The sequence below is a fragment of the Periplaneta americana genome, chromosome 2 (assembly GCF_040183065.1).
Source record: "Periplaneta americana isolate PAMFEO1 chromosome 2, P.americana_PAMFEO1_priV1, whole genome shotgun sequence".
Taxonomy (NCBI): domain Eukaryota; kingdom Metazoa; phylum Arthropoda; class Insecta; order Blattodea; family Blattidae; genus Periplaneta; species Periplaneta americana.
Window position 1 is genome coordinate 197350465 of NC_091118.1, and position 12327 is coordinate 197362791.

The following is a 12327-nucleotide window of genomic DNA, read 5'->3' on the forward strand; positions in this document are numbered from 1 at the left end:
TTCATATTATAGTTGGAATCTCCTGGTAGAGGGACGAAAGAAGGCCTGACGGCCTTACTCTACCAGGTTAAATAAATAAATACTACTACTAACCTAAAGATTCTGCTTTTAAAATTAATGCAGTTATACCCCTTTCACCCTGTATACATTTTACGTTACAGTATTACATCCCATAAACGTCGTTTGGTGTGGAAGTAACAACTATACCATCATAAATCATGGTAAATTTTTACATAATTGTTGGAAATATTTGTGTCAACTGTAATAACCATGATGTACACGTGATCTAAGGCATAGCCTTGAAGTCACGAGAAACTCTCAGGCGCGGTTTATAATCCTACCAGCAGCTTTTACTACCGTACATCTCACGTGAATGCCTAGATTAATAGTTAAGGTAACGAAGTCTCACCGGCCAAATGTCAAAGTGAAATATCATGCTATGAAAACAGCAGAGACTGAACTACGGTCAAGTACAGTACAAGTGCCAATTTACTCATAGTTATCTTTAAAGTCGATCCTGTGACTGTACTTGCAAGTCCGTTACGTATCTAAGAGCTGAAATTATCTTTATTTGGTACTTTCCACATTTCAGCTTTCGATCGGCCTGTAATGAATGATTCGTTTCGGATATTGCAAAACATACAGAGTGATCCGTTTGGGAAGGCATACAATAAAAACTGTTGCTACTTATTTGTCATTTCAGAATGATGGGAGTTTCACCCACATTAGACCCCAATATGTCCATATGGGTGAATCTAAAAATGCATATAGTTGGAAGACCTGAGGGAAAAAGATCTTTGGGGAGACCGAGACGTGAATTGGAAGATAATATTAAAATGGATTTGAGTGAGGTGGAATATGCTGTTAGGGACTGGATTAATCTTGCTCAGGACAGGGACCGATGTCAGGCTTATGTGAGGGCGGCAACGAAACTCCGAGTTCCTTAAAAGCCATTTGTAAGTATAAGTAAGATCCCAATGTGCCACAACACAATCCATATTGTGAGACATCCCTCCCATTTGTGATGTAATATCTCAGGAGTAGTTTTCCCAAAAGCTAAGACAATTTTTTCTTTGAGACTATCAAAATCGCCGCGAAACCAGGTGGCCCGGGTTCGATTCCCGGTCGGGGCAAGTTACCTGGTTGAGGTTTTTCCCGGGGTTTTCCCTCAACCCAATATGAGCAAATGCTGGGTAACTTTCGGTGCTGGACCACGGATTCATTTCATCGGCATTATCACCTTCATCTCATTCAGACGCTAAATAACGGAAGATGTTGATAAAGCGTCGTAAAATAATTTACTAAAAAAACTATCAAAATCCATAAGTATTTGTGCACAGACATCATTCTTCTCAAAACTCCAAATGAAGAAATCGGGTGGGTCAGGTATTGAGAATTTGAACTCCATGTAATTGGCCAACATGACTCATCAGTTGATGTCGAATGTTATTCACCAACTTCTTTTACTCAATAAGCTGATACGAAATTCAGCTGGAATACCATGCCTATGTTGTGTTCTTGTTGCAGCTGTGATATGAAAAATAAATGTGATCCGTCTCTGGATATCCACATCGCGTAATGCCTAAGCATGTTGAATGCAGCAGAGGTAAAGCTTCAATAATATTGACGAGTTGTGTATGGCATAGCTATCTCTGCGAACAATCTGACTCTTCTTGAGACTTGCTTCATACTAGCAGTAAGAGAGCAGTTTCTGTTTCGAGAACACGCCTATGGCCTGGTGAAATTTTCTCTAGATTCTCCAGTCTGCTGTCAGAATTTCGCCATTTATGTAGTAGTAGTAGTAGTAGTAGTAGTAGTAGTAGTAGTAGTAGTAGTAGTAGTACAGTGAAGCTTCCCTTAACGGACACTTCCCAATAGCGGACTCCTCTCAATAGCGGACTCCTCTCAATAGCGGACATTTTAAAATTCCCGTGAAAAATAACATTAGCACTTATGATAAAATTCTTCCAAATAGCGGACATTCTCAATAACGGACGCGGACACTGAAATGTATGTCCCAACAACAATTAAAACTTCCAAATAACGGACAGAGTGAAAGAAAAAAAGGAAAAAGACGGTTGTAAATTAAACGGAATTCTTTTCAACAACCATTATCGTGCATTTGAACGTTCTTGTACTTTATTGAAGGTAAGCAGCACAGTTGTTAGTTGTGATACTGCATGTGAGCAGTCCGTACATTCTTAGTTTGTCAAGTTGAGTGTTCGGAAGTACAGTCACATTAAAAATGTGGTGAAACGAGCGTTGAGCGGATTCCGCCGATTTTGGAATAGACACCGACGTACTTGAACTGCCAACATAGAAAACAAAAAATCACACTCAATCGCTTTCACCTTCATCTTGACGGGATAATAAAAGCCTAAACTAACCTAACCTAACCTAAGTGCGTCGGTGACTATTCCAAAATCGGCAGAATCCGCTCAACGCTCGTTTAACCAAATTAAATGTTCGTGAGCTGGCCACAAAGTTTAATGAAGGAAAAACTCAGGTTAGTAATGTTTATTTCATTTACGAAACATTTACTGGTACGATTTCTCTCTGGATGAATACTGTAAACAATCTCATTGTCTACTGTATGTACTGTAATAGTAATATGCGTTACAAGAGCGGTATGTTGAAGTTTTCATGTTCGAGGAAAAGTTTGAAAAAGCGAAATGTAGTTGAGCTTTTTTAATTTCCGAGAATTGAAAGAAAACATACAGCACGTGTATCGTACATTATTTTGTGCGAAGATCGTTTATTACATACCTGAAAGACGAATTTCTAATTAGTTGCAATGAAATCTCCATGTTGGTTTCTGTTTAATGACGGCAACTTCGGAAAACCAAAATATCTTTCTTCAACATTGTTGCTATAAAATGTTTTCTGTGTTTACTATACTCCAGCAGGCCGTGATATACGTCTGTCTTTTTTTACCCCAGTCTATAAATGCGAACTTAAAACAAACGGTAAGGTTATGTAATGATTTATTTTTCATTTTAATATTTTAACAATATTATTTATATAACATATTGTAGTAATAACATCGGCATCTGGAATATTGTTGATTTTTTCACGGCTTCCTTAATGTTACTGTGACGAATGCAGTAACTTTAGTGGAGTTGTAGAGTTTACTTAATTTTTGCAAATATTTAAAAACAATAATTAACAGTGCAATTTAGGTGAAATTGCAGTGGTAAGTTTCCAATTTATAATTATTGCTATATTGAACGTCTCTAAAAATAATATGTTAAAAGCCTAAAGCAGTAAAATCAATATGTCACTTAAGCGGTAAGAAGAGGGAAATTGTTATGTGTGTTAGGTTGGAAATACTGAATGTGGAATTTTAGACTTTCCGCGGATTGGTTTTGTGCGGAAACCAAGCAAATACGCACGATCTCGCACAAAATATAGTATTGAATATGTATGAGAAATGTTAATGTACTGTATACATACTAACAATTTTCTAAATAGCGGACACTTCTCAATAACGGACATTTAATTTTTCCCCGGCGGTGTCCGCTGTTGGGAAGTTTCACTGTAGTGGTAGTAGTAGCAGCAGCAGCAGCAGCAGCAACAGCAACTGCAGCAGCAGCAGCAGTAGTAGTAGTAGTAGTAGTAGTAGTAGTAGTAGTAGTAGTAGTAGTAGTAGTAGTAGTAGCAGTAGTAGTAGTCGTCATCATCATCATCATCATCATTCTGGTGTAACACAGACATCTCTCGCAGTACACCATCACCGGAACTTCGGAAATCAACAGTCCTATACACTACTCCTAAGGCCATTTGAAAGTCAAATGATTGAGAATCAAATATGAACAGTCGGAACAAAATAAATTCTATATATAATCTCTGGAGTCTAATTATAAACCTCATATCAACACGACATTTAGTCGCATGTTTACCACTTCCAAGATATACTAACGCTAGGCACCGCACCTAATTACATCCCAGAATCAAAAATAACCTCCTATTCATCAAAACGTCGCATTTTCTCTGGCAATAAACTTCATATCAGAATTATCATCTTTTCCTCTTCGAGCATTTCGTCCTCCACTTTTAAGCGAGTTGTGGACCAACCTAATACAATCACAAGGAGCGGGAGTCCCTGGTTGTTATCACAGTTGGAAGGAAATATGTAAGCCGGTCGATATCAGTTCAGCACGCCTATTAGAGCAGGGGATCTTCATGGAACTGGTGGTCAGTTTACGTGCAGAGGCAGGACGGATGTAGCCGTCATCAGCTGGTGTTGACGTCTGACGCTTCCCTCATTTCCTCGTGTCCGCGGTTTTATTAAATATCTTCTTTACTCCAATGATCAGTGTTTTGTTGCAACTGTACAGTGAGAGTATCCGTGTGGATCACATATGATTAACAATAGTCTTCAATTTCTAGTAAGTACACAAATCCGTTTTGTAGATATTCTAGTGCAATGGATAAAACGTCATACATTTAAAACTGATTACTCAGATTTCGTCTTCTGTTTATATGAACAAAAATGAAATATTTATACCGTGAAACTGTAAGAGCATATTGCCATTTTCTTCGTATTTAACGACTCTTAGAACAGCAGAGATTATTGTGTTATGGCGAGATTATGTGGACTGGAAGGCGATGGTATTATTATTATTATTATTATTATTATTATTATTATTATTATTATTATCGTTAATATTACTCTCATCCTTAAGAGTTGATTTATTTCACATATTAGCGTTTTTAAAATACAAGAAGAATAATGTACAAAGGAAAGCTATTCCGTTTAGAGACCTGAAAGGCCGTTAACATCGCGGAATGTTAAGGTTGTCACTTCATGAGACAATCGGCACTGATTAGCAGTAAGGATGTCAGTTTTACGTACTGGCCGCCTTTATCCCCAAGAAAATACCCCTAGTATGCTCATTTCTATTAGAGGCTAAATGAGCCCCTATGGGCGGAAGGATTAGATCGATGGAGAAAATTCATGACCCCGTTAAGAAATCGAACTCGTGACCCTTAGAATTTCAACACAACGCCTTAATTTCGACGCCTAGAACTATAGAGGTTACGGATCTGAGATAATAGAAGTCGAAAGACAATTATTATTATTATTATTATTATTATTATTATTATTATTATTATTATTATTATTATTATTATTATTATTATTATTATTATTATTATTGACTTTGAATTATTTACTTGAATGGGAGCAGCCAGTAAATTGTAACAATAGTCTTAGAAGACTAGGGTTCTTTCACGTCTGGTAGATAGCCTATAAGATATAGCTCACTCTAGTTCATTTTCCTGTCTTTGTTAAAAAGTTTAGCGCTCTGAAAATTCATCAAAAAGAAACAATCCTTTGCCGTTAAACAGAAATTTTGTAGATGTAACACAAAATTATGTTCATCTTTACAAATACACATTCTGGGCACAGAAAATAAATACTTCGATGAAACTCAAAGACTATAATTTTAATTTAACTACATAGGACTGTTCAGAGATGATGACGTGAAGATATTACGATAAGTAAGTAAGTAATGTCTTTATTTAACCTGGCAGATTTAAGGCCTTAAGGCCTTCTCTTACACTCAACCAGGATTAAAACTTGCTTAAACAGTTGAACATAAAACTTGATCAGAATTAAGTAATTACATACTGATACATAATGAGATCAAAAGAGGTAGTTACATAAAATTTACCTCATAAAATAAAAATAAACATAGTGAAATACATATTAATTTGTTAGAATCAAATACGAATCACATAAAAACAGAAGCCGATAATTCAATAAAAAAAAGAAAAATGTACACGGTAAAAATAAAAATAAACACATTAGTATACATATTAGTATTAGATTACAATTAAGTAGGATTTACATAATTAAACCAGAAACCGACAATTGAATAAAATGTACACAAAAAATAGATTAATAATAAAAACAACAACACAGTGGGATACATATTGGCGTTAAGTGTTAAATAAACACGATTTAGGTAACAAAAAAAATAAATAAATAAATACAGTGGAACACATTTGCAACACGTTAGGTCTGGCAACTCATCATAAGATACTTTTCTAATTTACATTTAAAGGAAATTAAAGTTCGGCAGCCCTTGACTTCAGGCAGCAGAGAATTCCAGTGACGAGAAGTAGCAACAGTGAAAGATGAAGAATAAAGAGATGATGTGTGGAGTGGTATTTCTAGCGTGTTATCATATTGTGACCGAGTATTTAAGTTATGATACTGAGAAAGACTGTGGAATCGGGCAGATAATGGAGTAATGGAAGAATGAGAATGGCAGGGAATAGATGAATCGATAGACGGATTTCAGCTGGAGGTTTTTATGAACCAAATTGCTTTTAAGAGGCCCATTGTACCTCCGGAGTTGAATTCCGGTGAGGGCGATAAACGACCTGTAAACTTTGCTTGGAACCTTTTATTCAGGGACATATTTCTTTTACATGCCGTAAATCTATACGGGGCTCAAAAGCTTGACCTCCTCTCTGAAAGAAGCCATGTTTTTTTTTTTCGTCCTTAAATATTCATTGCCTCAGCCGTGTTTGAACCCACACACATCGGGTCCAGTAACAAGCGCTGTAACCACTTGGTCGCCGAGGACGACAGGAGGCGGGGAAAACCGAAATATTATGATGAAACTTAACAGCAGCCTTTTAGCCTAATCTGTCTTAAAATATATGTCCAGAATCGAACACAGTTCTCTTTACTGAGAAGTCTTCAGTTAACCGAGTTGCGGCTGGTCCTCAAAAGTTGCAGAGGAGATTTCAGAATTGGAAGGACATGAACCTGTTCTTTTTAAGAGATATAAAGTAAGCGGATGTTCCTGTTAAGTCGGCATCCCGCCGTGCTTCACCTCTTGGTTTTTGTGTCTGCTTGAATGTCAAGGAGAGAGGAGGCGTCATACCTCCGAAGACATTTAAATATTCGGAGATTCAGACTGTTTACTCGTTAAGTTTATTTACTTTCCCCACACCGAATGTCTTGGATGCCTCCGTTTGTGTAGGTGTCAACTGGGATAATGTTTAATTTTATCATTTCATTCCTTACCAACAGAATTAACAGCACCGACGATGAGTGTTTTCTTTTCATCGAGTCTTTTATCATCCGTGCGGTTGAATGTCCACCATATTTTATAAAGTAGCCGGCACGGCGGTCCAGTGGTAATCCTGTGTACCCGGATTCGATTCCTGACGTACCCCCAATTTATCTTATATATAAAAGTCAATGTGGCTATGTATGTATGTATGTATGTATGTATGTATGTATGTATGTATGTATGTATGTATGTATGTATGTACTCTATACAAATCTACACGCTTTGACCGATATTTGTCAAAGTCTGCACATTTAACCTTCATAACCAGGAGAAGAACATAGGTTACATTAAAATCGGACAAATGGACGTTAAATTAATTAAAAAGATAAAAAATAAAAATAAATACGATGAAACATTGATGTATAATATTAAAATTCAATCTTATACAGTCAATTGTTCTTTATTATTGTCTGTTGTATTCAACATCGACTTCCATGAGGCCATGGAAAAATAACACGACATGAAATAAGATTGTTGATACATCATGAATGCCAAAATCTAGACAATCTAGGTTGTGTGACTGTAGTCTGTATATATTTTCGTTTGGTTTTACTTTGTTTATAGTTTGACTTTCTATTATTTTATTCGTATTTCTGGAGGTGTGGAAGAAGGCCTAATGGCCTTAACTACATCAGAATATAAATAAATAAACAAAGAAACAAATAAATAAATAAATCAAAACAAATAAACATATATTAAAAACAGTTGAACGTAAGGCACATGACGAAATGTTTTCTTTTTGATGCCTGATCTACAGGTGATTAAATTGAGTTAACCCTGGCAGGCATTTGGCTAAGAAGTTCATTAATTCAAGTACGTGAACGCTATAGAAAGATTCATTTTTTTAGGGATAAGGAAAGCTTAGTAAAGACAATTCGTTTTGGTTGTCTGTAGTTGGATTTCCGAGATTTCCGAAAAGCCTAACAACCAGTTTAATTAGAAATAGAAGCAGAAAGGAAAACACAAGCAACGACGGGTAATTTCAGCTAGTAACCTATATTGGGAAAGCCAGTGGTCCAATAACACAGGGGTTTTCTTCAGGAACTCCGGTTCCCCTCTGACATCTCAACAATTCTCCATCAACATCTCATCTCATCGCGGGTGTAGCGTAGACCAGCCTCCTATGACGTACCCTGGACAACGATTCTGTCGGTAAATTGGACTACACAACTGGCTTCATATGGGTGGATGACGAACTGTCAAGTACCCGCCATTAGTAAAACAAACATTTCACAATACCCTAGCCAATGCAATTAAAATAAGAATGATGTAATCATATGATTTTGATCAATTCTCACATTAGCAAGATATTTAAGGCGCTTGTTTCAGCCGTACAATTTTTAATGGCAACTTTGGTTACACAACGGTTAATATTCAGCTCTAGCATTGCGTGGAAGCAACGGTCATGGATTAGACTATCGCCTAGAACATACTGTAAATGTTCGTCCGTTTTCAATGTACACCTACTAGCTTGTGTCCTCTTAAGATATTCATCGACTCTTTGGACAAAAATCCACGTTTTTCCCTTCATGTCTTTCAAACTTTGGTGACATGATTATTGGTGTAAACTAAGCAATTTTTATAACTTAGACTTAGAAATCGAATTTCAGGCCCAAAGAAAAATTTTTTTGGAAAAAAATTAATACAATTTTGGACCGACCTAACTTCATTAGAAATTGATCCAGGGTAAACCTTTTTTCGCGAAAATGATTCCCTAAATATGGAGAATGTTGCTTACTTACTTGCTTACTTACTTACTGGCTTTTAAGGAACCCGGAGGTTCATTGCCATCCTCACATAAGCCCGCCATTGGTCCCTATCCTCAGCAAGATTAATCCATTCTCTATCATCATATCCCACCTCCCTCAAATCCATTTTAATATTATCTTCCCATCTACGTCTCGCCCTCCCTAAAGGTCTTTTTCCCTCCGGCCTCCCAACTAACACTCTATATGCATTTCTGGATTCGCCCATACGTGCTACATGCCCTGCCCATCTCAAACGTCTGGATTTAATGTTCCTAATTATGTCACGTGAAGAATACAATGCGTGCAGTTCTGTATTGTGTAACTTTCTCCATTCTCCTGTAACTTCATCCCTCTTAGCCCCAAATATTTTCCTAAGCATCTTATTCTCAAACACCCTTAACCCATGTTCCTCTCTCAAAGTGAGAGTCCAAGTTTCACAACCATACAGAACAACCGGTAACATAACTGTTTTATAAATTCTAACTTTCAGATTTTTCGACAGCAGACTCGATGATAAAAGCTTCTCAACCGAATAATAACAGACATTTCCCATATTTATTCTGTGTTTAATTTCCTCCCGAGTATCATTTATATTTGTTACTGTTGCTCCCAGATACTTGAACTTCTCCACCTCTTCAAAAGATAAATTTCCAATTTTTATATTTCCATTTCGTACAACATTCTGGTCACGAGACATAAACATATACTTTGTCTTTTCGGGATTTACTTCCAAACCTATCTCTTTACTTGCTTCCAGTAAAATTCCCGTGTTTTCCCTAATCTTTTGTGGATTTTCTCCTAACATATTCACGTCATCGGAGAATGTTACGTACCAAAATTATTTATCTTTAACCATTCAAAAAGTACATATGTATTTGTATATTAATGGGATAAAATAATTATAATCGATTAAAAATAATAGTTTGGTTTACAACATAGCCACATGTTTAAGCTTCAATTTGGTACCTCAATTAAGTCTCTTGCCCAATTGGAAGCCTACATTTTGTCCGACGGAAGGATAATAAATGTCGGAAAATGTAAAATAGGAGAAAACAGACACTGAAGATGGCCTAAGGTACAGAAATTATGGTGAGTTTATATTATAAATTCCCGAATAATTATGAAATTATTGAGATAATGGGTTCAAGTTATATGTTTTTGAAAACTAGAAGAAATGAGCTTTCAGATGAGTCGAAAACATTTACCAAATTTTGAGGTTCAGACCTGTCTTCGGATAGTTGACTAAACAACGATATTCACAAATATTAGTGAAAAGTATCTGAAACATGAAAATGCGACAATCGAGTTTTGCACGGCTCAGAGCCCACGTCTTACAGTTCGTATACACAAGAAGTTGTCTATTGATTTCATTACTTTAAAACAAATGTTATAACTCTGACATTTTCTTCGTAATGTTTGAATCTCTCTGTTAAACGCACTAGTTGTTGCTGAAGCGTTTCAAACATGCGGCGGTATACAATCATATCACCAATATTGAAAGCTTTATCGACGCTCGGACTGAGCATTGCGGTTATTTCTCTAACGTCTGAAAACATTTCGACGGTATGACGTACAACGCAACGTTTTCTGTACTTGATATGCGTAGCGTGTTGCCTAGCAACAATTTCAACTCCATTTATACCGCTTAATAACGTTTCCAAATATAAGCAGTTAGACTTATTTGTAGAACTTTGGACATGTCAACGTAGGCGTTTGTTAGAACTGGTAAGATTTCAGTATACTTGAATGGAGCAGTGGTGGATGGAAAGGGATGAGAAAACTGAAGTTTTAAAAAACCTGCTTCAAATTCACTTTAAGGGGAGAGGATGGCATTTTTTTTTTAACTTTCTTCCTATTTGGTGTAAAATATTAATTTTTGTATGCAGAGAGCTCATAGCTGTAGCAACTCAACCAAAAATAAATATTTTGAAAAAAATTATTTGGGGGCCCAGATTTGAAAAAAATATATATACCCAATGTAAGATTTTACTAAAACCGATATAGGCCTATCAAAACCATTTGTAAAGGTAGATTGGCCCAGTTTTTTTTTTTTGCAATGCACTTGCAAAAGCATTCTCTACAAACTATCTGTAAGAGAATTTAGATATTAGTCCCTAAGTTTGTAAAATAAACAATTAAAATTTAATAACACTTTTCTGAATTCCTTTCTTGCAAACAAACGGGCGTAGTTTTAAAATGAAATCAATTAACAAAATTCTGTTACAGAGAAAAGTTTCCTAATAGTCTATAGAATGAGTGTTCTAAATTTCACGCATGTATCTTTAATAGTTCAGAAATTTTATCCAATTTTGTCTGGCAATGTAGCAAAAAAATGAAGTTGCCATAAACCGATAAAAGGGGGCGAGTGATTTAAAAATCCATAGCGCAGGAAATTTAAAAATGGCGTCTCAATATCTGATAAGGGCACAAATACCCACGAAATGTTATGCTCTGCATTCCATACATATCACGGAGTATTTTAAAGATTTTTTTTTTGAAAATTTACTCATTTTTCACCAAAAAATACCGTCATCTCCCCTTAATTGTCAAATATATCACAGGCTTGAAAGAAAAACGTGAAATTAGAACGAAGAAAAATATTACTTGGAGAAGACTTACCTCATAGTCTGTCCGTCAAAAATCACACATAAAATAAAAAATCAACAGGACGAATATAAATACTGATATGTGTATTCCTATTATTTTTATGCAACCATCTATAGCCACATCGCTTGTTTAGGATCTTTGGATATATCAATAGGCCGTTTACTTTTGTTAAGTTTCGGTTTCTATAATGGCAGGTTATAGATGGATTGTGTTCATATAACTGATTAAAATTTTGTTTTAATGTGATGGAGACAAATCATGATATGTAAATATCCGAACCGGCATCTGCCTTTGTGACTCAGGAAAACCATGAAACATTCTAGTCAGATTGGCCGGTCACAGGGTTTGAACCCGGGACCTCCCAAATGCGAGTCTCAAACGTCACTACTGTGCTCCAACCACGAGAAAGTATCCGCCGGATGAGACGAAGGGGGGTAATGCTGTGAATGAATGTTGATGTCATAAGATGTCATAAGGTCACACACGTGGGTAATCTTATCTCTATGGCTAACTCTCACAGCACAAACCATAACATTGATACAGACATATTGATACTACTCTAGTTACAAAATTAGATCACAGTTAATCTCCTAGGTCCATATTCATAGACATTCTTAGCGCGGGTTTCCGGTGGATAATCAGCGAACTAACGTATTTCGTATTCATAAAACAGTGTTAGCGATATGATACGATATGAATCCTATACAAGTAATCAGCCGATAGCCGGGGCTAGCTTAGCACGCTCGTAGCGAGGGCTAGCGAAATGTCTATGCATAGCACCCCTGGTCTTTTAATCTCTTCATACAGGAAATAACATATGCAGGAGAGAGCATGGTTTTTAACTGGCGTTATAACGGTGATATTATTTATCTACGTCGTTG

At 36.3% G+C, this 12327-nt stretch overlaps 1 protein-coding gene across 3 annotated transcripts in view; it reads left to right on the forward strand.

Annotated features, from left to right (window-relative positions):
* Nucleotides 1-12327, forward strand: part of Ets98B (DNA-binding protein Ets98B) — a 159357-nt gene that overhangs the window by 87351 nt on the left and 59679 nt on the right. The window contains exon 1 of one of the 3 annotated variants that reach the window (XM_069819287.1): nucleotides 4332-4388. The exons of the other annotated variants lie outside the window; for them this stretch is intronic. Within the exon in view, the coding sequence (XP_069675388.1) occupies nucleotides 4362-4388 (27 nt within the window). The 5' untranslated portion in view covers nucleotides 4332-4361. Of the gene's footprint in view, nucleotides 1-4331; nucleotides 4389-12327 lie in introns of those variants that run through there. 3 annotated transcript variants of the gene reach the window in all.